The 26946-nt window shown below is 48.1% G+C and overlaps 1 protein-coding gene across 10 annotated transcripts in view; it reads right to left on the bottom strand.

Moving 5' to 3' along the window:
* The window catches only part of pcm1 (pericentriolar material 1), a 239363-nt gene that overhangs the window by 97824 nt on the left and 114593 nt on the right, over positions 1–26946 (bottom strand). For all 10 annotated transcript variants that reach the window (XM_085970813.1, XM_085970779.1, XM_085970788.1 and 7 more), the window contains 2 exons: positions 13483–13702; positions 10900–11045 (listed from right to left, as the gene is read on the bottom strand). In XM_085970813.1, the coding sequence (XP_085826939.1) occupies positions 10900–11045; positions 13483–13702 (366 nt within the window). The remainder of the gene's footprint in view (positions 1–10899; positions 11046–13482; positions 13703–26946) is intronic.

Below are 26946 nucleotides of genomic sequence, written 5' to 3'. Positions count from 1 at the left end.
TCAAGGTGTAGCTGGGTTTTCTCCTGTTTGAAATGATCATTACATGGCACTTATATGGCCTGATTGTTACCTGTCAGTTGTCAGTCCAAGCCTAACTGTTGTCCAGGTCTTGCTGTGGGCTGATATGGACCACTTGATTAATCGCAAGAGTTGTAAATGGTACTGAACACTGGAATTATGCGAACAGCTCCACGCAACCTTATGAGCAATGGAAGAGCATTGCTGAAGCAGCTGAAGATGGTTGGACCACATTTGCTCCCATGAGGAACTCCTGTAGCTTCCAACCACCATAATCACCATCCTGTCTGTCAGGTATGAATCCAGTAACTGGATGGTTTTCCCTTTGATCCCCATTGACCTCAGTTCTCCTAGGGCTCCCTGACGCCATACTCAGTCAAATGCTGCTTTGGTATCAAAGGCACTCTCACCTCTCCTCTGGCTTCCATATCTGAATCAAGGCTGTGATGAGGTACTGAAGCCAAGTGTTCCTAACAGAACCCGAATTACGTGGACAGCAGGTATTGCCCAATGGCACTACGGATGACTTCTTCCATCTATTACTGATGATTGGGAGGAGACTGATAGGGTGGGAACTGGTCAGGTTAGACATATCTTGCTTTCTGTGGATTACATCTAGCTGAGCACTTTTTCACATTGTTGGGTAGATGTTGGCATAATTATACTGGAACAGCTTGGCTCGGTGAGCAGCTAGCTCTGGTGCACAGCCTTTCGGCACTACAGCTGGGTTGTGGTTTGGGCCCATAGTTTTTGCTATGTCCAGTACACTCACCGGCTTAATGGCATGTGGAGAATACCAAACTGGCTGGCATCTATACAATAGCAAAATACTGCGGGTGCTGGAAATCTGAAATAACAACAGAAAGTGCTGGAAAGACTCAGCAGGTCAGGCAGCATCGAGGTGAGGAGAAAGAGTCAACGTTTTGGGTCAAACCCTTCATCAGAACTGGAAAAGGTTAGGGAACAGAGATTTTTAAGCAGGGGCAGGGAGGAGGGGAGGAAAGAACAAAGGGAAGGTCTGTGATGGGATGGAAGGCAGGAGAGATTGAATGACAAAAGGGATGATAGTGCAAGGCAAAAGGAGAGGTAATGGGACAAGTTAAGAAACAAAAGATGGCTCTAGACGATGTGTGGATGATGGTGGCAGCAACATTAACAGCTACTATGTGAGGAAACAAGAGAAAGAAATACAGGGGCTAATTTATAGTCTGAGGAATTGTTGAACTCGATGTTAAGTCCAGACGGCTGTAAAGTGCCTAATAGAAAGATGAGGTGCTGTTCCTCAAGCTTACGTTGATCTTTGTTGGAACAGTGTAAGAGGCCGAGGACGGAGCGATCAGAGTGGGAGTGGAGCGGAGAATTAAAGTGACAGGCGACTGGAAGCTTGGGGTCCCCCTTACGGACTGAACGGAGGTGTTCCACAAAGCGGTCACCCATTCTGCGTTTGGTCTCCCCAATGTAGAGGAGACTGCATTGTGAGCAGTGAATACAGTATACTAAATTGTAAGTAGTACAAGTAAATCGCTGTTTCACCTGGAAGGAGTGTTTGGGGCCCTGGACGGTGGGGAGGAGCTAAAAGGGCAGGTGTTGCATCGCCTGCGCTTGCATGGGAAGGTGCTGGGCGAATGGGAAGTGGTGCTGGGGGTGGTAGAAGAGTGGACCAGGGTGTCGCGGAGGGAGTGGTCCCTTTGGAATGCTGAAGGGGGGGGGGGTACGGGAAGATCTGTTTGGTGGTGGGGTGGGGTCACGCTGGAGGTGGCAGAAATGGCGCAGCATGATCCGTTGAATGTGGAGGCTGGTGGGGTGAAAGGTGAGGACAAGGGGAACCCTATCGTGGTTCTGGGAGGGAGGAGAAGGGGTGAGAGAAGTGCGGGAAATGGAACGGGCACAGTCGAGGGCCATGTCAACCACAGTAGAGGGGAATCCTCAGTTGAGGAAAAAGGAAGACATACCGGAAGCACTGGTATGGAAGGTGCCATCATAACAGATAGAAACATAGAAGATAGGAGCATGAGTAGGCCATTCCGCCCCTTGAGCCTGCTCCGCCATTTAATGAGATCATGGCCGATCATCCAAATTCAGTACCCTGTCCCTGCTTTCTCCCCATATCCCTTTAGCCGTAAAAAAATATATCTAACTCCTTCTTGAATATATTTAATGATTTGGCCTCAACTGCCTTTTGTGGTAGAGAATTCCACAGGCTCACCATTCTCTGGGTGAAGAAATTCCTCCTCATCTCTGTCCTAAATGGCTTACCCCTTATCCTTAGACTGTGACCACTGGTTCTGGACTCCCCGACCATCAGGAACATCCTTCCTGCATCTAGTCTGTCGAGTCCTGTTGGAATTTTATAAGTTTCAATGAGATCCCCTCTCATTCTTCTAAACTCCAGCGAGTACAAGCCCAATCGACCCACTCTCTCCTCATACGTCATTCCTGCCATCCCAGGTATCAGTCTGGTGAATCTTTGCTGCACTCCCTCCATGGCAAGAACATCCTTCCTCAGATAAGGCAACCAAAACTGCACACAATACTCAAGATGTGGTCTCACCAAGGCCCTGTACAACTGCAGCAAGACATCCTTGTTCCTGTATTCGAACCCTCTCGCTACGAAGGCCAACATACCATTTGCCTTCTTAACCGCTTGCTGCACCTGCATGCTTACCTTCAGCGACTGGTGCACAAGGACACCCAGGTATCGTTGCACTTCCCCTTCTCCCAATCTATTGCCGTTCAAATAATAATCTGCCTTCCTGTTTTTGCCACCAAAGTGGATAACCTCACATTTATCCACATTATATTGCATCTGCCATGCATCTGCCCAATCACCCAACTTGTCCAAATCATACTGGAGTTTCTCGGCATCCTCCTCACAGCACACACGCCCACCCAGCTTTGTGTCATCTGCAAATTTGGAGATATTACATCCAATTCCCTCGTCCAGATCATTAATATATATTGTGAACAGCTGGGGTCCTAGGACCGATCCTTGCGGTACCCCACTAGTCACTGCCTGCCACTCGGAAAAAGGCCCGTTTATTCCAACACTTTGCTTCCTGTCTGCCAACCAGTTCTCTATCCAAGTCAGTACCTTACCCCCAATCCCATGTGCTTTAACTTTACACACTAATCTCTTATGCAGGACCTCATCGAAAGCCTTCTGAAAGTCCAAATACACCACATCCACTGGTTCTCCCTTATCTATTCTACCAGTTACATACTCAAAAAATTCTAGTAGATTAGTAAAGCACGATTTACCTTTTGTAAATCCATGTTGACTTTGTCCGATCCTGTCACTGGTTTCCAAGTATTACATCTTTTATAATGGACTCTAGCATTTTCCCCATTACCGATGTCAGGCTTACCGGTCTATATTTCCCCGTTTTCGCTCTACCACCTTTTTTGAATAGTGGGGTAACATTAGCTACCCTCCAATCCATGGGAACTGTTCCAGAATCTATAGAATTTTGGAAGATGACCAGCAATGCATCTACTATTTCTAGGGCCACTTCCTCAAGTACCCTAGGATGTAGATTATCAGGCCCTGGGGATTTATTGGCCTTCAATCCCGTCAATTTCCCTAACACCATTTCCCTACAAATACTGATTTCATTCAGTTCCTCCCTCTCATTAGACCCTATGTTCCCCGACATCTCTGGGAGGTTATTTGTGTCCTCCTTTGTGAAGAGAGAACCAAAGTATGGCCTAGAAATTGGGTATCGCCCCGCTTGAGGCGTTAGAACTGGCGCTGCGCAAAGTTTATAGCCAGACGAAACTTATCGCCGCCTGGCGCGATATTGGGTTGCATCGCCCCCAAAGGGGATTGAGGCGCGAATTCAGACGTTGCACGGGCCTCCTAAGGTGCAAAACTTCCGGCGCTACCCAATATCGGCGCGGACAGGCGCAGCGCAGGTGATCTCAATTACCGATAACCACGAGACTTCCAGGCGCCGGCCGGCTCTTAAAGGGGTGGGTCAGTCAGCCTCAGCTTCCACACTCAACGCCCTGTAGGCCTCAGAATCGGCGCTCTTCCTTCTCTGGCGCAAAAAACTTGGTCAGGGTGGAGAAGGTGAGACAGAGAGCAGAGCGCTTCAGCACTGAGGCTCTGGAGGAGTTGGTGTCCGCAGTGGAGCGCCGTCGAGATGTTCTGTATCCTGACAGTGGCAGGAGGCTGAATCAAAAGGATTACCGCCGAGCTTGGAGGGATGTTTCTCAGAGGGTCAACTCCAGCAGCATGGTGACCAGGAGCCCTGTTCAGTGCAGGAAGAAATTCAACGACCTCACTCGGGTCGTTAGGGTGTGTGTTGTTTATGCAAACTTCTGATTCCTTCCATCTGCACCTGACTTTGCGCACCCTGTTGCCATGATGCCCCAATGGCCATCTGTCAGCAAGCACCCACGGCCCTTTCTGGGCACACACTTGCACATTTGACTCAAGGCATCATGTAAGGGCTCTTGCACCATGGGGGGCATGAGATGATCTCTCAAGGCATCATGTAACAGAGCTTCCCCTTCTTTCCCCTGCAGTCCAAGCTGGCGACGATCCGGAAGGACCAGCGTCGAGCCGGTGGCGGACCTCCACAAGTGGTCACTCTCACGGATCTCGAGGAGAGAGTGCACCAGATTCTTGGAGGACGTCTGAGTGGTCCTGTTACCACTGCAGCTGCCGACCCCCTTCTCGACAGCGAGGGTAAGGCTCTCACCTTTTTCAGCTGTCTCCTTCCACTTGGTCCCCCCGCCAGCATGCTTTCTCAGTGTGCAGCCATGTCAGAGCCTTGCCGCAATCTGGCATGCCTTGCCGCCAACCTGTCCTTTTGCTAAAGCCACTCTTCCACCTCCCTGCTTTCAGATGCTGCATCACCAACTCGGGATCTGCGCCCTGAAGCTGCCAGTGCCAGTGCCTCCGGAGGCGAGGATCAGGAGGAAGCCGGAGCATCCGTTCCAACTTCAGGGGAGCGTACACATCTGCAGACTGGGGATAGTAGTTCCCCTGGAGGGGAGGGGGGGGGCTCTGCTGATGAGCCAGTTGCTGGAACAAGCGGCATGCAGCAGCGCGGGGGGGGGGGGGGGGTGGAGGGTAGGCAAGTTCGGCCACCGGCTACCCGGAGGGCAAGGCAGGGAGTGATGACTGCTGCACAGAGTGCAGAGGAGGTGCGTAGCCTTGCTGAAATGAGCACCCAGGCCCGGCTCAGGCACACTGAGCTGATGGCTGCAGTGGGGAGGATGCCTCAGTCGATAGAAACACTGGCAAAGAGTGTGTTGGGCTTTGGAGCAGCAATGGAGAGGACTGTCCAAGGCTTCGGGGCAGCAATGGAGAGGACTGTCCAGGGCTTCGAGGCTGCTATGGAGAGGACTGTCCAGGGCTTCGAGGCTGCTATGGAGAGGACTGTCCAGGGCTTCAAGGCTGCAATGGAAAGGACTGTCCAGGGCTTCAAGGCTGCAATGGAAAGGACTGTTCAGAGCCTCGGACAATCCCTGGAAAGGTCTGTCCAGGGCTTGTCCGAGGCAGTGGAACGGACTGCTCTGGCCTTGTCCGAAGCAATGGAAAGAACTGTCCAGGGCTTCTCCGAAGCACTGGCACCTGCCACACAGTCACTTGCTGGCCTCGTCCACACCCAGACTGAGGCAACGCAAACTCTCACTGTAGCCACCCTATCTGCATCAGCTAGGATCACCCCGGGCCCTTCCAGTACCATACAAGGCCAGGAATCAGTGGAGCAGGCGATTGTGGCGGTTGAGCCGAACCGGTCCCCTCAGAGAGCCAGTGTGTCGTCCGACCTTGGTTCAGGTGTCCTCTCTCGGCAGGTGACCATTGCTCATGCCACCGCTGGTATGTCTGCAGTGCAGCTGCCACCACCTGCAGGGCACACTGCTTCCAGCCATGCTCAGATCAAGCAGCCCGCATCCGCACCCTCCAAGACCAGCGGTCGGCCAGGCCGTCCCTCAGGGGCTTCTGCGCTTCCACACAGTCAGCAGGCGTCCCCCAGCCTTGACCCCGCCACTGGGGTTCAATTACGTAGGAGCAGCAGGGAGGGAAGGGGCCGACCGCGAAAGAGAAGTCGTTCTCCATCAAGGGGCCAGCAGTAGAGGGAGGTGCAGAGACGTTTCTTTGGCCAAATTCAAGGGCTCCCTCACCTGTTGTGATTGTTGGAAATGGTTTGTTTAGTTTTGCGGCTTTGCCGAAGAGTTAACTGTTATTTTGTTAGTTATGGTTTCTGTTGACATGATGTTGTTATGCTGCACGGAAGGACTTTTGTGACAATAAAGAAAATTTTTAATTTGCAATGGTACACGTAACTATTTACAGTCATGCTGGCCTTCAGAGCCTTTCAAAGATCCGAAGTGCACAGGACGAATGACACCCATCATTCCGCCAGAGGGGCCTGGAACCGAGTCCTGATGAGCCTCTGACGGATGGCCCTTCCACTTTCAGGAGCCCTCCCATCTTCCTCCTCCTCCTCCTCGTCTGCCTGCTCGTCCTCCTCCTCCTCCTCCTGCTCTGCTGGACCTTGAGGGACAGCTGGCACTGGCTGGGTGCGTCGAATCGCCAAGTTGTGGAGCATGCAGCAGACGACGACGACGATGTGACCCACTTGCTCTGGTGAGTACTGCAGGGCTCCCCCCGAATGGTCCAGACAGCGGAAACGCTGTTTGAGCACACCAACAGTGTGCTCTACAATGTTCCTGGTCGCCTGATGGCTGCTGTTGTACAGCTCTTCTGCTGGGGTGGCGGCCAAACGGAGTGGTGTTATGAGCCATGGGCAGAGAGGATAGCCCTTGTCCCCAAGAAGCCAGCCTCGTGGGCGAGCCGGCCCCTCAAAAAAGGTCACAAAATGAGGTCTGCCGCAGGATGAAGGCACCGTGGCTGCTCCCTGGGAATTGGGCGTTGACTGCCATGATCATTTTGCGGTGGTCACAGTCCAGCTGCACATTGAGGGAGTGGAACCCCTTGCGGTTGTGGAAGTCCTCAGGATTGAGCAATGGCGCCCGCAAAGCCACGTGTGTGCAATCAATCGCCCCCTGCACCATGGGGAAGTCCGCAATAGCAGCGAAGCCCTGCGCGCGCTCCACCTGCTTCTCCAGGCTCAGAGGGAAGTTGATGAATTGACGCCTTCGTCTATAAAGGGCAGCTGTAACTTGCCGGGTGCAACAATGGACTGCAAACTGAGAGATATTCGCAATGTCCCTAGTGGCTGCCTGAAAGGATCCGGTGGCATAGAAATTGAGGGCAACAGTCACTTTAACGGACACCGACAGAGAGGTCCTGCACCGTAGATGCGGCTGCAGATCCTCAGCAAGCAGGTGGCACAGCTCAGTTACAACCTCCTTCCCGAATCGGAGCCTTCGCACACACTGCTCCTCTGACATTGCAAGGTATGAGACCTGCTGCCTGAATACCCTCGCAGCGTACCCTCGGATTGGCCGACCTCCATTGCCCCTCCTCTTTCTGGCCAATCCCGGCCCTCTCTCCCGCCGTCTCTCTGCCCCTTCAGAGTGTCCGGCCATGAGGACGTTGCCATCCAAAGCAGCTCCCATTCCGATGCCAGTCGGTCAAAATGCTGTTAGGTGTAGCGCTCCAACCAGGTTTGAAGGTCCCAAGTATTCTAAGACTAAATTCCAAAAAATCTGCTCCACAGTAGCTCACCAACTCTCTCCAGCAACGATCACAATGAACAGGCCAAGTGGCTGCAGCTTTTATACTAGAGCTGTCCCCTTTAAATAGCGCCCCCCCCGACTACGAGAAGGGCCTGGTAGCATTCCATCGAACTGTCACTAACAGTTCCGGGCGCCACCGAATATCCGGTCCGGGGCGCCAAAAAGGCGGTGCACACTGAAATGACGTCATGATCTGCCTGCGCCCGCGGGCAAAGAGTTAGCGCTGGCGCTAAAAGAATACTCAATATGGGAGGTGGTGCTATATTCACTGCGCCCGCCCGAACATTGGGTAACGCCCCAATTCTCGGGCTCTTTAGGCGCTAATCGCTGGCGCTACCAACCGAATTTCTAGACCTATGTATTTAATTGGTCTGCCATTTCTTTGTTCCCCATTATAAATTCCCCTGATTCTGACTGCAAGGGACCTACGCTTGACTTCACCAATCTTTTTCTTTTCACGTATCTATAGAAGCTTTGAGTCAGTTTTTACGTTCCCCGCAAGCTTACTCTCATACACTATTTCCCCCCTCTTAATTAATCCCTTTGTCCTCCTTTGTTGAATCCTAAACTGCTCCCAATCCTCCGGTTTGCTGCTTTTTCTGGCCAATTTATCTGTCCTCTCCTTGGACCTTATGCTATCCCTAATTTCCCTTGTTGGCCACGGTTGAGTCACCTTTTTTGTTTTATTTTTATGCCAAACAGGGATAAACAAATTCTGTAGTTCATTCATGCGATCTTTAAATGTTTGCCATTGCCTATCAACTGTCAACCCTTTAAGTAACGTTCCCCAATTCATCCTAGCCAACTCGAGCCTCATACCATCATAGTTTCCTTTATTTAAATTCAGGACCCTAGTCTCGGAGTCGGAGACGGAGAAACTGGGAGAATGGAATAGAGTCTTTTCAGGAAGCTGGGTGGGAGCTAGTGTAGTCCAGGTAGCTGTGGGAGTCAGTGGGCTTATAGTGGATGTTGGTCGATAGCCTATCCCCAGAAATGGAGACAGAGAAGTCAAGTAAGGGAAGGGAAGAGTCGGAGATGGACCATGTGAAGGTGAGGGAAGGGTGGAAATTGGAAGCAAAGTGAATGAAATTAACGAGTTCGGGGTGAGAGCAGGAAACGGCACCAATACAGTCATCAATGTAGTAAAGAGGTGAGGGGGTGGGGGGGGACCGGAGTAGGACCGGAACAAAGAATATTCCACATACCCATGAAAAAGCAGGCATAGCTAGGGCCCATGCGGGTGCCCATAGCAACACCTTTAATTTGGAGGAAGTGAGTGGAGTCAAAGGAGTTGTTCAATGTGAGAACAAGTTCAGCCAGGCGGAGGAGGGTGGTGGTGGATGGGGACTGGTTGGGCCTCTGTTCAAGGACGAAGTGGAGCGGGGATAGGGTGGGATATGTGTTGGTGTAGGGGTTACGGGGATCGGGTGGGATATGTGTCGGTGCAGGCTCGATGGGCCGAAATGGCCTCTATCTGCACTGTGGGGTTTCTGTGATTTCTGTGATCCTCAGGTCGTCCTGGTGTAGAGGGATTGGATGTCCAGAATGAAAAGGAGACGGTTGGGACTGGGAAACTGTTAAAAGTGGCAGAGGGCATCGGAAGAGCCGTGGATGTAGGTGGGAAGGGGCTGGACAATGGGAGGAAAAAAGTAGAGTCGAGATAGGAAGAAATCAATTGTTGTCAAGGTGCCGGGTCTTATTTTTTTTTTAAACTCTACCAATCGTTTATAACAGAGGGCGTTAAAAGTCAACCACGTAGTGTGAGACTGGAGTCATGTGTAGGCCAGACCAGGCAGGCTCACTTCCCTGAAAGGCAGTAGTGAACCAGTTATTTATTTTAGAACAATCCGGAAGCTCACGTGCTGGTCCACAAATTACCAGAACTCAGGTCCTCTGGATTGCTAATGCAGCACCCTATCTACTAGGCTACTGTACCCATAAAGTAACCCAAAAGTGGAAAATCACTCAAAAATCTATAGACCAGCACATCTTAACTTTATTTCACAACATTTCTTATTTTACCATATCCAAGACAAATTGCCACCAATATTTACATAGAAACATAGAAGATAGGAGCAGGAGTAGGCCATTCGGCCCCTCGAGCCTGCTCCGCCATTCAATGTGATCATGGCTGATCATCCAAATTCAGTACCGGTTCCTGCTTTCTCCCCATACCCCTTGATCCCTTTAGCCTTAAGAAATATATCCAACTCCTTCTTGAATATATTTAATGAATTAGCCTCTATTTCCTTCTGTGGTAGAGAATTCCACAGGTTCGCCACTCTCTGGGTGAAGAAATTCCTCCTCATTTCAGTCCTAAATGGCATACCCTTTATCCTTAGACTGTGACCCCTGGTTCTGGACTCCCCGACCATCGGGAACATCCTTCCTGCATCTAGTCTGTCCAGTCCTGTCAGGTTTTTATAAGTTTCAATGAGATCCCCTCTCATTCTTCTAAACTCCAGCGAGTACAAGCCCAATCGACCCAATCTCTCCTCATACATCATTCCTGCCATCCCAGGTATCAGCCTGGTGAATCTTTGCTGAACTCCTTCCATGGCAAGAACATCCTTCCTCAGATAAGGTGACCAAAACTGCACACAATACTCAAGGTGCAGTCTCACCAAGGCCCTGTACAACTGCAGCAAGACATCCTTGTTCCTGTACTCAAAGCCTCTTGCTACGAAGGCCAACATACCATTTGCCTTCTTAACCGCCTGCTGCACCTGCATGCTTACCTTCAGTGACTGGTGCACAAGGACACCCAGGTCTCGTTGCACTTCCCCTTCGCCCAATCTATTGCCGTTCAGATAATAATCTGCCTTCCTGTTTTTGCCACCAAAGTGGATAACCTCACATTTATCCATGTTATATTGCATCTGCCATGCTTCTGCCCAATCACCCAACCTGTCCAAATCATCCTGGAGTTTCTCGGCATCCTCCTCACAGCACACACGCCCACCTAGCTTTGTGTCGTCTGCAAATATGGAGATATTACATCTAGTTCCCTCGTCTAGATCATTAATATATATTGTGAATAGCTGGGGTCCAAGGACCGATCCCTGCAGTACCCCATTAGTCACTGCCTGCCACTCGGAAAAAGACCCGTTTATTCCAACTCTTTGCTTTCTGTATGCCAACCAGTTTTCTATCCAAGTCAATCCGGTATGCATCAGCTTCAAAAATGTAATACTTGCAAATAACTAATTTTGAACATTAACACACCTTTGCACATGGTTCTGTTGCCAAGCCAACTGTGTGTAACATTGATTTAATTGGTGCATAATGATATGCACCTGTGGTGATCCAACATTGCTGGGCATTACACTGTAAGGGCCAGTAAGGAATGTCTGCAGAAGGTACGAAAGTGCCTGTGTAGAAATAAAAACAGTTTATTTAGAGCTACACAAAATAGCACATTATTAAACTTCAGAAAAACATATTTGCCAAAAAAAAAGCTTCTGCAATCTAAGCATGTTTATGTTGCAACTCAAGCTCCATTAGGAAAAACAGAACAGAGCAACCTAATGCAAAAATGCACACAACCTAAAAACTTCAATGCAAATTTTCAGCAGTATGGGACATAAGAAAACAACAAATAACAGAACAAAAACTGTACCATTTTTGCCTGTTTGCCTAAAAATGCATTTTTATTAAATAGGTCAAAACACACGTTGGCCCTTGGTAGTCTCACACAGCTTCAGATAACAAATCAGAACAGGAACTGATTTGAAATAAACCGTACTCTCTTGGTACAATACAAATACATATCAAATTAATTAAAAAATCTGCTGTATAACGCATCCTAAATAAAGTTGGTAAGCTTTATATCAGAGCTAGATCATTCCACTACAATTTAATTCTTTCCAGAGTGTATATATACTTTAAGCAGGAACAGAGCATTGCTTTTCCCAATGAGACAACAGAGCAAGCAGAGGATTAATACTCATTATTGAACACTCACAACACTCAAATACAAGTTTGCATCAAACTAGTAATATGTAAGGGTAGCATTTGTTGGTTTAATTAGGATGTGAACACGTTAGCTGAAAATCCCTAAATCCCTAAAATGATCTTTTGAAAGAGACTAGGATTCCCAAGTTTAATTCTCCCCTGCCCCACCTCCAAATACAAGCTGACGTATTTATCTTCTATTAATTTGGGAGGCTTGTCTACAAAATCCTTTAGGACCACAGAAGTTTAGAGTACAACAGTCTTCCAACATTTTCCTAGTGCAATCCAAAATGAATCTCTGTCTTTTTTCTCGGATTCAAATATTAAATTCCAATTTCCCCTTAAAAGATGCTTTTGTCTCCGTCTCCACTGTCTCATTGCCATGGAGAGAGTGCAGCGAAGATTCACCAGACTGATACCTGGGATGGCACGAATGACGTATGAGGAGAGATGGGGTCGATTAGGCTTATATTCGCTAGAGTTTAGAAGAATGAGAGGGCATCTCATTGAAACTTATAAAATTCCAACAGGACTAGACAGGCTAGATGCAGGAAGGGTGTTCCCGATGGCAGGGGAGTCCAGAACCAGGGGTCACAGTCTAAGGAGTAAGCCATTTAGGACTGAGATGAGGAGGAATTTCTTCACCCAGAGAGTGGTGAACCTGTGGAATTCTCTACCACAGAAGGCAGTTGAGGCCAATTCATTAAATATATTCAAGAAGGAGTTAGATATATTTCTTAAGGCCAAAGGGATCAAGGGATATGGGGAGAAAGCAGGGATAGGGTACTGAAATTGGATGATCAGCCATGATCACATTGAATGGCGGAACAGGCTCGAGGGGCCGAATGGCCTACTCCTGTTCCTATCTTCTATGTTTCTATTCTCTGTGGCCAAGCATTCCATGCTCCAACAACCCTCTGCATGAAGAAATTTATCCTACCCTCACTCCTCTCAGTGACTCTTTTAAATTGAAGATCCCTCGTTACCAACTCCAACCAGAGGAAATAAACTTGCTTTGAACCCGATCAAAATCCTTTAAAAAAAAATCTCTTAAATCTCATCATCTTACTGCAGCAGAAATAGTCCCAGTTTCTCCTCATAACTTTAGTGTCTCATCCTGGTGGACTTGCATTTAAAGCGCATTGTTGTTTCTATCACGGGGCATACATAACTCCAACTGTGGCCTAACTATTGCCTTGTTGAAATTTATCATAATCTTTCTGCTCTTGTATGCTATGGCCCTCTTTATAAAACTCAATGCTGTTTGCCTTTATGTCTTCATCTACCTGTGCTTACACTTTCAAGAAATTATATATTTCAAGCCCTCACTGTTTATCTACATCCTTCAGTGCTTTGCAATTGAGTACATCGTCCCATTTTTTGTTCTTCCTCCCAAAATATATTACTTCACACTTCTCCACATCAAATTGTATCAGTCACCCATTCGTTTATTCTGCAACTGTCTGTACCCTCCAGAAGTCCATTACAGTCTGCCAATGGTTGCCAGATCTTATATTTTAGTGTTGTCAGTAAATTTCAAATAAATAAATTCTTCTTCCCAATTCTGATGCATTAAAGAAAGAAACAAAGACTTGCATTTCTATAACACCATTTCATTAACACCAAAAGCATGCATCACATTTTTCTCCCAATGAGAGACACCTCAGTTTCGATTGGTTGTCTGAAGGATTTCACATCTGCACACATCTCACAATGATGAGATGCAAAGTGCTCAAATGACAGAGTCTAAATTAATTAACAAGGCAGTTGCTGACAAAAGCTGTGTACTCTTCTCTGGCGTTCAGGGAAGAGAAAAAGCCTGGATACACATGATCTTCCAAAAATACTTCCTACCTGCTGATCCTGCATCAGGGTCTGGCACATATTTGTACTGAATTCTAATTGCCTGGTCAGTTGATTTACTTGCTCTTGCCAGTGTTCTCTCTCTTCCACGTAGGAAAGATCAGCTGCCCAGCGTAGATTCTCCTGTCGACGCATACCAACATTCTGTTGTTTGCTTTTTGGGAACGGACGATAATTCCCGTCCACAGAACATGTTCGTTTATCCTTCCACCTACATAAGAGATAGAGGGGAAAAGTAAAATATGTAACACGCAGCTTAGTACTAGTTGGAAGGTCGGTCAACAGTCAAAACAGGTAACAGTTAAAATCAGACGTTACACAAAGCACAAACTGACTACAGTACAAGCTATTTATAAAAACTAATCATTGTTTAGCCATTTTGTGCGCTAACAGACAGCTGTTTAACTGTAAGAAAATTTGCTGTGCACCAAGTGTGGAATTAGGAAAATCAGCTGCCATTTGAAAGGGCTGGGGAGAAGATTATCAGGAAGAATTGTTACCGTATGTGGAGAACTGTCATAATTCCTGTGGTGATGGTAGTCCCACAATGGTATTGGTAGGGAATTTCAGAATATTGACAGAGTGATGATAAAGGAACAATATGTGTCCAAGACAGGATGGTGTGCGACTTCTAGGGGAATCTGCAGGTGATGGTATTCCCTTGACATTGCTGCTCATATTCTCCATGGGAGAGGCCACAGACCTGGAGGTGTTAAATTAACTTCGACAAGTTGCTGCAGTGCATCATATACTGCAGCCATGGTACGCCTGTGTGGAGGGGGTGGACATGGAGTTCAGTAGAAAGGGCACTAGTTAACGGGATTGCTTTGTCCTGGATGTTATCCAATTTCCTTAAGTGTTGCTGCAGGTGGACTCATCCAGGTGAATGGTGAGTATTCCGTGTCACTCCTATCTTGAGTCTTGCAGATGGTAGAGGAGCAGGGGAGTCAGGTGATGAGCCTCTCCTTGCTAAATACCTATCCACTACTCAAGACACTGATGGTGGAAGACTCAACAATAATGGTGCTATTGAAGGTTTGGTGCAGTAGTCGGGCCTTTTCATGCTGGAAACCGCTATTATCTGGCACTTAAAGATGGTATGAATATTACCTTCCACTCATCAGCTCCAAACCTAGATGTTATCCAGCTTGTGCTAAAGCTGATATGGGCTGCTTCATTATCGGAGGAGTTGTGAATGGAACTGAACACTGTGGAACTGTCAGCAAACAGCCGCTTTCCTTGACCTTATGACAGAGGAATCATCATTAATGAAGCAGTTGAAGATGTTTTGAGTCAAGGATACTGCTCTGAGGAACTCCTGCAGCCATGTCCTGACGCTGTGCTGATTGGTCTTCAAATAACCACAATTATCTTCTTGTGCGTCAGGTACGATTCCAGCCACTGGAGGGCTTTCCCTTTGATGTAAATTTTTCTAGGGTTCCCTGATGCCATCGTCAGTCAAATGCTGCCCTGATGTCAAGGACATTTACTCACCATTCCATTTGCAGTTAGCTCTTGCGTCCAAGTCTAGATCAAGGCTGTGACACATTCTGTAGCTGGGTGGGTCTGGCGGAATGTGAACCAAGAGTCAGTGAGCATGTTATTGGTGAACAAATGTCACTTGACATTACTCTTCAGGACTCCTTCCATTACTTTGCTGATGATTAGAAGGAGGTTGATTAGGTGGTAATTTGACAAATTAGGATTTGTCCTGTTTTGTGTGGATAGGAGATACCGGGACAGTTTTTCCAGTGTGTCAGGATGATGCCAGTGTCACAGATGTATTGAAGATGTATTCAAGAAAGGAGGGAGACAGAAAGCAGGAAACTATAGGCCAGTTAGCCTAACATCTGTCATCGGGAAAATGCTGGAATCCATTATTAAGGAGGTAATAGCGGACATTTAGAAAATCACAAGACAATCAAGTAGAGTCAACATGGTTTTATGAAAGGAAAATTGTGTTTGACAAATTTGCTAGAGTTCTTTGAGGATGTAACTAACAGAGTGGATAAAGGGGAACCAGTAGATGTAGTGTATTTGGATATCCAGAAGGCATTCGATAAGGTGCCACGTAAAAGGTTACTGCACAAGATAAGAGCGCACGGGGTTAGGGGTAATATATTGGCACAGATAGGGGATTGGTTAACGAACAGAAAACAGAGGGTCATTTTCCGATTGGCAAGCAATAACTAGTGGGGTGCCACAGGGATCAGTGCTGGGGCCTCAACTATTTACAATCTATATTAATGACTTGGATGAAGGGATTGAGTGTACTGCAGCCAAATTTGCAGATGATACAAAGATAGGTGGGTTAGCAAGATGCGAGGAGGACACAAAGGGCTTGATTTTGTCAGCCCCGAGGAGGCGGGTCTGCCAGTAAAGTTGCAGAATGTGGGAGCGGCTGGCAAACTCGCCCCCATCCCGCCTCCGTGCCCTTTTGCCAGGAGGCGGGAAGCCTTCCTGCCTCAGGTCCCATCTCCTCGAGGCAGGAAAGGGATTAAATCCTATTAACTGCCTGTTAACAGGTAGTGAACAGGCAGGAAAAAAGGATTAGTCCCATTTTATCTTTTCAAGTGCAGGGTTCCCGACCTCTGAGAACCCCGCCGGGGTGTAGAAGACGTGAAGGAGGTCTGCGGGAGTCGGAGGGGTCTGAAAGTGAGATGTAGAGGTGAGTGATGGGTGCAAGTGTGGAGTGGTAAGTATGTAAGGTGAGTGTTAAGTGTTGTAAAATGTTCACTTACCTTTGTTTCTGCCTACAGCCGCTGTGGATCCGGAGTCCTGACATCTTCATTGTAGATTTCACAGACTGGCTGTTCGATCCTCCGAACCAACAGCCAGGTGATTTCTGCAAGGTTGAAAGGTTTGCTGAGTCCTGAACACAAGGACTCATCAAGCTACACAGAATGTCAGTGTTTGACAGCATCAGAGAGCTGTCAAACGCTGACATTTCTTCTTTCAAGAAATCTTGACAGATGGCACATGAGACGTTGACTTATCTGTCAGTGACTTCCCCCTAATTGGCCTGCTGAGCCCACTGAGCAGGCTTAACAAGGTCAATCAGGGGAAAATCCTGCTGGTTGGCCAGAGGCTGATGGAGGCGGGACTGAGACCCAGCAAGCAGCAGTCCCGTCTCCATTGAGAAAATCCAGCCCAAAGAGTCTGCAAAGGGATATAGATAGGTTAAGTGAGTGGGAAAATATATGGCAGATGGAGTATAATGTGGGAAAATGTGAGGCTATCCACTTTGGAAGGAAGAATGAAAAAACAAATGATTATTTAGATGGAGTGAGACTACAAAATGCTGCGGTATAAAGGGATTTGCGGGTCCTAGTACATGAAACACAAAAGTTAGCTTGCAGGTACAGCAAGTAATTAGGAAGGCTAATGGAATGTTGGCCTTTATTGCATAGGGTATGTAGTATAAAAGTAGGGAAGTTTTGATGCAACTTTAAAGGGCGCTGGTGAGACCGCACCTGGAGTACCGCGTACAGTTGTGGTCTCCATATTTAAGGAAGGATATACTTGCATTGGAGGCAGTGCAGAGAAGGTTTACTAGGTTGATTCCTGGGATGAAGGGGTTGACGTATGACGAAAGGTTGAGCCTATACTTATTGGAGTTTAGAAGAATGAGAGGTGATCTTATTGAAATATACAAGATTCTGAGGGGGATTGACAGGGTGGATGCGGAGAGGATGTTTCCCCTAGTGGGGGTATCTAGAACCAGGGGGCATAGTTTTAGAATAAGGAGTCGCCCATTTAAGACGGAGATGAGGAGGAATTTCTTTTCTGAGGGTCGTGAACCTTTGAAATTCTCTACCCCAGAGAGCTGTGGAGGCGGAGTCATTGAATATATTCAAGGCTGAGATTGATAAACATTTGAACTACGAGGGAGTCTAGGGGTATGGGGAGAGAGCGGGAAAGTGGTGTTGAGGCCAAGATTGGATCAGCCATGATCTTATTGAATGGCGGAGCAGGCTCGATTGGCCTACTCCTGCTTGTTTCTCATGTTCTTATGTATATTGGAATAGCTTGGATAAGGGGCAAGCTAGTTTTGGTGCCACACCATACAATGGAGGATTTCATCTTCACAAGGACTGTGTGGTGGTCATTCCTGCCAATCCTATCTTGATTAAATATGTCTACAAGCAAGCTGGTGAGAAGGTGGTCAAGTAGGTTATTTCCACATGTTGGATCCCTCACCACCTGATGCAGACCCAGTCTGCCAGCTATGCCTTTCAGGACTCATCCAGCTCGGTCAGTGATGCCCTTGCTTCCCTCAAATGGGTTGGTCAGTGGTGCCCATACTTCCCCCTTAAATAGCGTTCAACACGGAGGAGTACTGATAAGTCAGTCTGGCAGGCGGGAGGGATGCAGCAGGTGGTCATCATCAGGGAGTTTCCTTAGCCTTGTTTGACCTGAAGCCATGAGACATCATGGGGTATGGCGTCGATGCTATCCTGCTAATTGGATGTGACATACCTAGCAACAGCAATGGAAAAGTCTGGGACATTGGCTGATCGACGGAACTCTGAGCATGTCTGTCAGGCTGTTGCTTGGCTCATGTTTTTTTTCTTTGTTTCTGGGATGTGGGCGTCACTGGCAAGGCCAGCATTTATTGCCCTTCCCTAATTGCCATGTGCGAGAAGTTCTCGCAATTTGGTCAGTCCCTAGAGGTCAGTGAGGAGGGTCAATTAGGCTGGGATGACATGAATCTTGTCCTGATCGGATGCCTGACTCGTTGCCAATAAGTCTGCCCAATATTTATCTTACTGTTCAGAGGACAGCAAGAGTCAACTGTGTCTTGTGGGACTGGAGTCAAGTGTAGGCCAGGCCAGGTAGAAGTGTCAGGGTCCCTTCCTGGATAAATACAGGTAGACTATCCTTTATCCGAAAACCTCGGGACCAGCCGAGTTTTGGATAAAGGAGAATTTCGGATTTCGGAAGGTGGGTCGGCGGGGGGTCCACGCGCACGACTTACGCTGACGCTCAGCATAAGGTCGGCGGGGGTCAGGGCCGGCGGGGTCCGCGGGGGGGGTCGGCGGTTGGCGGGGTCGGCAGGGTCCGCGGGGGGGTCGGCGGTTGTCGGGGCCGGCGGGGTGTCGTGCGCACGACTTACCCTTTATCCGAACTTCCGAAACCGGAACCCTCTAAAAACCGAAGGTTTTTTCGTTCGTACGCACGACTTACGCTGAACGAAAAAACCTTCGGTTTTTAGAGGGTTTCGGTTTTCGGAAGTCCGGATAAAGGGTAGTCTACCTGTATTGAAGAATATTAGTGAACCAGTTGTTATGACAAACCAGCAGCTTCTGTGATCAGCTATCTGGTACTAGCCAACAAGTGACCAGATTTATTTATTTAAATTTAATAATTTTACATGATGGGATTTGAACTCCTAACTTCTGGGTTGCAGATTAGTTTTTGATTTACCTCCCTTCAAACGCAGGCCGCGCCCTCTGGTTCTACTGTTCTAGACAACGTGAAACAGCTGGTCATGGTGTACATTATTTAGTCCCTTTAGAATCCTAAAAACAGCAATCATATCACTTCTCAATCATCTCTTTTCCAGTGAGATGCCCAATTTACTTAATCGTTCCTCATAATCCACTCCAATCCCTCCATCCTCTCAATATTTCTGGTTGATCTCTTCTGTTTCCTATCAATAGCTGTAATATCCTTTTTATACTGTGGCGACCAGAACTGTACACAGTATTTTAAGTGCGATCGCACCAATGATTCATAAAGTGGTTGGATTACCTCACTATTCTAGCTCAATATTGACCTTTTAATACATCCGACATTTGATTTGCTCCACTCACTGCCGCCGAGCATTGTTGCGAAAGCTTCAATTATCGTCAATCAGGATCCCCAGATCTCTTTCATTTTCCATGCACAAGCTTTTCTTTCCATTTAAGTAATAGCCCCTTCCTGAAATGTTTTTGTCCTCATGTAAAGCACTTTGCATTTCTTTCCATTACATTTAATCTGCCACCTGTCTGTTTAATTCCCAGGTATATTCAAATCCTCTTGTAGCTTATCCTGTTCAGCTTTGGAGTCTACCACCTTCATTAGCTTTGTATCATGTACAAATTTAGCGGTTGTGCTGATGACTCCCAACTCCAAAACATTTATAAAGATATTAAAGCTATGGAAAAGATTAAAACTCACTCCCAAGTCCACCCTGTTCTCCAAGTGCTCAACACATCTTGCAACATAAAAAACTTGATATCATGCAGTGCTACACAAAGCCCATAAAAATTTAAGTTTCTAAGCTTCTAAAAACGAAGGAGAATTAAACAGGATGTTTAATGATATGTTGGCTTCCAGAAAGATGGCATGATACCCTCAGGTAACATCTGTTATTTGGAGGGGTTGCTACAGATAATGCTCAACACTGAACAGTTTTGCTCAACTAGTTGTTAACAGGCTTTTGAGCACAATACCCACCATAGTGTAGTCCTGTTTTTAACATTAGGTTTTGACCTAGTCATTGGTATGACACAGCTGTGTCAAGCTTTATACTTCAGGCTATAAAATGTCCCTTGGAGTCAATTTATAAGCAACTAAAACTCAAATTTTGTCATAAGATACAAGAAAATGACTACAGGATCTTAAAAATAGGGGTATGGGGAAACAAAAGAAAACATGACAGAATAGAAGAATATGTGGGAAAAGAAAATATCAGGCAACCAAAATGGCAGCAGAAAAACCTGGCGTGTCTTTATGATTAGAAACATTTATAGGAAAGATCAATTCATGACAAATTTGGATCTTGAAATAATATCACATTGAACAATTATCTTGATTAATGTAAAAGGGAAAGTCAGATTACTTTGTTCAAAATACTGGAACAATACTCCATTTTTTCTCCTGTGACTAATTAACTTGCTTTTTCTGCTAATTTAGTTATTATATCCATTAATTCTACAAAAAGTCTAATGACATTCCACTAAAACAATTCTCCTTTCTGAATTTTCTGGTTCAAGCCACATTCTACAAAAAGATACAGCTGCCGTAACAATTCTACACCTGACTATAAAGAAACTCATGCCCAGCCTCACACAAGAGAAAGAAACAAAGCCGGGTGACTAGCAGGGCACTAGCACTGCACTCACAGGGCTGAACACGGCCACAAGCTGCAGCAGAGCAGAAAGAACCCAATCCATACATAGCTGTGAGAAACATTCTGAGAAATGCACTTGTATTGTTTCATCCTACTCTGGGGAATTTGCATCAATAAATAAAAGGAACAGAAGCTATTTGAGAATGCATTAAAAGAATCACAACTGAGGAAATGACTACTTCAAGTAGAATTAGAATGCAGAGGTTCAGAGTACAGATCAAAGCCACAATTTTTGCCTTTTTACACAAGGGTTAATAATTTGGACCCTATTGTATGCAATACAGAATAGTTGGCAGAGGGGTGCAAGGCAGTAAAGCAGCTGTAACGATAATAAAAAAGACAGAACTCAAGCAGTTTAACTCAACTTCAGAATTCCCAAATCTGAATTATCACCTTAAACTCACTCTCAACATTGGAATTCCTTCAGAATAGACCACCGTGTATTATTCTGGGTTTAAACACATAATACAGGAGAAAAGACAAGATTAAACCTATGGTATTTGAAGATAAAGGGCATTAAAAAATTGCCATGATTTCCCTGCAACAGAAAATAAATTAAACAATATGGTCATGTTTTATTGTCACACTAGAAAAATATTGGCCTAGAAATTCAGTATCGCCACGTTTGGGGCGCTACAGTCGAGTGTGCGCTAAATTTAGTGCCCGGCGCAACTTAGCGCCACCTTCACCGAAATTGAGTTGCATCACCCCAAGAAGTTGTTGCTGCGCTAAAGCAGGCAGTGCACAACTATCCTAAGGCGCTAAGCCGGCGAGCCGAGGCGCTACCACCGAGGGCGGGCGCAGCGCAGGTGCGGCAAGTTAGCGATTGCAGGCAGATACGCTGGCGCCGGTCACCTCTTAAAGGGGGCGGGTCGATTTGGCTTGCAGCCACGCCCTGCATATTAGAGCCCTGATTCTGGGCCTGGACAGACCTGCTGCGACATCGTAACGCCTACGACCATGGAGAAGGTCAGGGAGCGAGCGCAGCGCTTCAGTGAAGGGGCCCTGAAGGTTCTGGTTGGCGCAGTGGTGCGCAGGCAACCTATCCTCTTTCCCGACAGTGGCAGGCGGCCGCTGCCCAGCGAATATAGAAAAGCTTGGCGGGAGGTGGCACACAGAGTGACCTCCAGCAGCATGGTCCCTAGAACGCCAACGCAATGCAGGAAGAAGTTCAACGACCTCACTCCGAATGGATGAGCTACAGAATTTGTTCATCCCAGTTTGGCGTAAAAATAAAACAAAAAAGGTGACTCAACCGTGGCTAACAAGGGAAATTAGGGATAGCATAAGATCCAAGGAGAGGACATATAAATTGGCTAGAAAAAGCAATAATCCTGAGGATTGGGAGCAGTGTAGGAGTCAACAAAGGAGGACAAAGGGATTAATTAAGAAAGGGAAAATAGAATACGAGAGTAAGCTAGCAGGGAACATAAAAACTGACTGTAAAAGCTTTTATAGATATGTGAAGAGAAAAAGATTAGTGAAGTCAAGCGTAGGTCCCTTACAGTCAGAATCAGGGGAATTTATAATGGGAAACAAGGAAATGGCAGACCAACTAAATGCATACTTTGGTTCTGTCTTCACAAAGGAGGACACAAATAACCTCCCAGAGATGCCGGGGAACATAGGGTCTGATGAAAGCGAGGAACTGAAAGAAATCAGTATTTGTAGGAAAATGGTGTTAGGAAAATTAATGGGACTGAAGGCCGATAAATCCCCAGGGCCTGATGGTCTACATCCCAGGGTACTTAAGGAAGTGGCCCTAGAGATAGTAGATGCATTACTGATCATCTTCCAGAACTCGATAGACTCTGGAGCGGTACCCATGGATTGGAGGGTAGCTAATGTTACCCCACTATTCAAAAAAGGTGGTAGAGAAAAAGCGGGGAATTATAGACCGGTAAGCCTGACATCGGTAGTGGGGAAAATGCTAGAGTCTATTATAAAAGATGTAATAGCAGAGCACTTGGAAAGCAGTGACAGGATCGGACAAAGTCAACATGGATTTACAAAAGGTAAATCATGCTTGACTAATCTACTGGAATTTTTTGAGGATGTAACTGGTAAAATAGATAAGGGAGAACCAGTGGATGTGGTGTATTTGGACTTTCAGAAGGCTTTCGATAAGGTCCCACACAAGAGATTAGCGTGCAAAATTAAGGCACATGGGAGATTGGGGGCAAGGTATTGACTTGGATAGAGAACTGGTTGGCGGACAGAAAGCAAAGATTTGGAATAAACGGGTTGTTTTCCGAGTGGCAGGCAGTGACTAGTGGGGTACCGCAAGGATCGGTCCAAGGACCCCAGCTGTTCACAATATATATTAATGATCTGGGCGAGGGAATTGGATGTAATATCTCCAAATTTGCAGACGACACAAAGCTGGGCGGGAGGGTAAGCTGCGAGGAGGATGTCGGTAAACTCCAGTACGATTTGGACAGGTTGGGTGATTGGGCAGAAACATGGCAAATGCACTATAATGTGGATAAATGTGAGGTTATCCACTTTGGTGGCAAAAACAGGAAGGCAGATTATTATTTGAATGGCAATAGATTAGGAGAAGGGGAAGTGCAAAGAGACCTGGGTGTTCTTGTGCACCAGTCGCTGAAGGTAAGCATGCAGGTGCAGCAGGCGGTTAAGAAGGCAAATGGTATGTTGGCCTTCGTAGCAAGAGGGTTCGAGTACAGGAACAAGGATGTCTTGCTACAGTTGTACAGGGCCTTGGTGAGACCGCACCTTGAGTATTGTGTGCAGTTTTGGTCACCTTACTTGAGGAAGGACGTTCTTGCCATGGAGGGAGTGCAGCGAAGATTCACCAGGCTGATACCTGGGATGGCAGGAATGACGTATGAGGAGAGATTGTGTCGATTGGGCTTATACTCACTGGAGTTTAGAAGATTGAGAGGGGATCTCATCGAAACCTATAAAATTCTGTCAGGTCTGGACAGACTAGATGCAGGAAGGATGTTTCTGATGGCCGGGGAGTCCAGAACCAGGGGTCATAGTCTAAGGATAAGGGGTAAGCCATTTAGGACTGAAATGAGGAGGAATTTCTTCACCCAGAGAGTGGTGAACCTGTGGAATTCTCTGCCACAGAGGGCGGTGGAGGCCAGTTCATTAAATATATTCAAGAAAGAGTTGGATATGTTTCTTGAGGCTGAAGGGATCAAGGGATATGCGGAAAAGGCAGGGACAGGGTACTGAATTTGGATGATCAGCCATGATCACATTGAATGGTGGAGCAGGCTCGAAGGGCCGAATGGCCTACTCCTGCTCCTATCTTCTATGTTTCTATGTTGTCAGGGTGAGTACCCTTTCCAGTATCCTCTTCATCCCTGCATGTGCACCTCACTTTATGGCCAAAGGGTCCTGAAAGCCCCAATGCCCAGCCCTCATCCAACACCTATGGGACTCTCATAAAAATCACATGCAGATTCACCACTTTACACACTATCAGGGCTATTCCACCATGGGAGGCAGTGCAGCCAAGATCAGGGCCGACACGGTCAGGGCTATTCCACCATGGGAGGCAGTGCAGGCAAGATCAGGGCTTGACGCTGTCAGGGCTATTCCACCATGGGAGGCAGTGCAGGCAAGATCAGGGCTTGACACTGTACTTAGAGGCCGTCCTTTCTCTTGCAGGGCAAGGTGGCCCACAATAGGAGGCAGCAGCAACAGACTGGGGGAGGCCGTCCTGAACTTAAAAACCTCAGCGATCTGGAGCAGCAAGCGGAACGGATTATGGCAGGCCGGCTGATTGGCCCCGTCGCCACTGGAGATGCCGACCCCTTTCTGGACAGCAATGATAAGGTCATCGCCTTTTTGACCTCTCTCTTTCCACTTGTGCCTCACACAAGCATCCTTTGCCACTATCGAACCAATGCAGTGCATTGCAGCACTCATGCCTCCCTCGCTGCCGCCCTGTCCTCACACTAAAGCAACTCTTGTACCTCCCTGCTTTCAGATGCTGATTCGCCAGGTGAGGAGGCGGACCCTCAAGCTGGCACTGTGAGTGAATCGGAAGGCGAGGAGGAGGAGGAGGAGGAAGAGGAAGCCGGAATATCAGTGCCACCCTCAGCCGAGGCAGCCCATGGCCATGATGGGGACACGTCTTCCCTGGAGGGGAGCAGGGGGTGGAAGGGTCTGAGGAGGGTGAAGCTCCGGGGCCCAGCGGGCTGCAGCAATGCGGGGTGGGGAAAAAGAGGGTATGGAGGTTCGGTGGCCTTCTCCCCGGAGGGGGAGTGTGGCCTCCAGTCCTGCTACAGTGAGCGCAGAGGAGGTGCGGCTCCTTGGTGAAGTGGGCGCCCAGGCGGAGCGCAGGCACACTGAGCTCATGGCTGCAGTGGCAAGGATGCCTGACTCCATAGAGTCACTGGCAAGGAGTGTACAGGAATTCGGGGCAGCACAGGCAAGGAGTCTGCAGGACGTCGGTGCAGCACAGGCAAGGAGTCAGCAGGACTTCGGTGCAGCACACGCGGCTTCCAGCCAAGTGCTTAGTCGTGCCATGCAGTCACTGGCTGGTCTGATGCAGACACAGATCAGGGCCACACGAGCACTAACTGCTGCCACCCTCGCTGGATCGGCCAGGATTCGCCGGGGCCCTCGCCGCGCCGCAGCAGGCCAGCAGTCTGTGCTTCAGCAGATTGCTGCGCATGCTTCAGTGCTGCCCCGTGCGAGTGCCAGTGTCTCGTCCGACCAGGGAGTGCCTGTGCTCCGTCAGGTTGACAGCATGCCAACACTGTCACTCCTCCACTGCAGCTGCCACCACCTGTAGGACAGACTGCTGCCGCCCACGCAGAGTTGGAGCAGTCAGCAGCCGGGCCCTCCAGGCAGAGAGCTGGTCCAGGCCGTCCCCCAAGGGTATCTGCCGACTCACTATCTGACCCTCAGCAGCCTTCCCCAGCCTTGCTGCAGCCACTAGGGTCCCATTGCGGAGGAGCTGCAGGGCGGGAAGGGGCCAATCTCGCAAGCGAGGCAGATCACCCTCGCAGGCCAAAAAGTAGGCGGTCTGGCAAAATGTTGTGTTTTTTTTTGTTACGGCCAAGGATCATGGTCATTTTTGTTTTAACTCTTTTGTTCATCGTCTCCAGGTTGTGAGAGCCAGTTATGTGTCTGACTCTTTTTTTGGGGGTTTCTCTGTATTTGTCATGTGGGAAGGGCACAGAGTTTGTTAAATAAATAATTGTCTTTATTCGGATTGTGCATGTTTGCACTTTGAACTATTTGTTGCCTTGACCGGCTCAGGGTTTGCGGAGCGGGTCCTTTCAATGGCACAAGCCATTCCCTGAGAGGGGGCCTAGAACCGACTTGCAATAAGCCGCTGACGGACGGCCCTTGCACTTTGTGCCTCCCTCCCGTCTTGGTGCTCCCCCTCTGGTGGTCCTCCAATGTCTGCTGGCAGTGGCTGAGTCCTGAGGATAGCCAGGTTGTGCAGCATGCAGCACACTACAACGAAATGGGAGACTCGCTCAGGCGAGTACTGTAGGGCTCCCTCGGAATGGTCCAGACAGCGGAACCGTTGCTTTAGCATGCCGATTGTGTGCTCAATGATATTCCTGGTCGCTTGATGGCTGTCATTGTATCGCTCTTCAGCAGGGGTGGTGGGTGCACGGAGCGGGGTCATCAGTGAGGTGCACAAAGGATAGCCCTTGTTCCCGAGAAGCCAGCCTACTGGGTGAGCCGGGGCCTCGAAAAGGTCTGCCACAGAAGTCTGGCGCAGGATGAAGGCGTCGTGGCTGCTGCCTGGAAAGCGGGCATTGACAGCGATTATCAGCTGCCTGTGGTCACACACCAACTGCACGTTCAACGAGTGGAACCCCTTCCGGTTGCGGTAATCTTCGGCATTCTCTAGAGGCGCCAGCAAAGCCACATGCGTGCAGTCAATGGCGCCCTGGACCATGGGGAAGCCCGCTATTCTTGCAAAGCCCATTGCACGTTCTTGCTGCTTGTCCAGGGTCATGGGGAAGGAAATGTACTGACGTCTCCTTTTGAAGAGGGCATTCGTGACCTGGCGGATGCAGCAATGCAACGTGAACTGGGAGACATTGGCAATGTCCCCAGCAGCGGATTGGAAGGAGCCAGTGGCATAGAAGTTGAGAGCCACGGTCACCTTCACTGCCACTGACAGAGACGTCCTGCTCCTCAGCTTAGGCTGCAGATCTCGCTGAAGCAGGTGGCAGATCTCAGTGACCACCTCCCTTCTGAATCGAAGCCTCCGAATGCACTGCTCCTCAGACATGTTGAAGTAGGAGAAGTGCTGGCGGTAAGCCCTCCTGTGCCGATGCCTGTTGGCCCTCCTCCATCTGGCCATGATTGGCACACTCTCTCAGTGTCTC

This window comes from Somniosus microcephalus, chromosome 2 (assembly GCF_052327205.1).
Source record: "Somniosus microcephalus isolate GS21.2 chromosome 2, FLI_Smic_1.0, whole genome shotgun sequence".
Classification (NCBI taxonomy): domain Eukaryota; kingdom Metazoa; phylum Chordata; class Chondrichthyes; order Squaliformes; family Somniosidae; genus Somniosus; species Somniosus microcephalus.
This window is presented reverse-complemented; position numbering and strand designations above follow the sequence as displayed.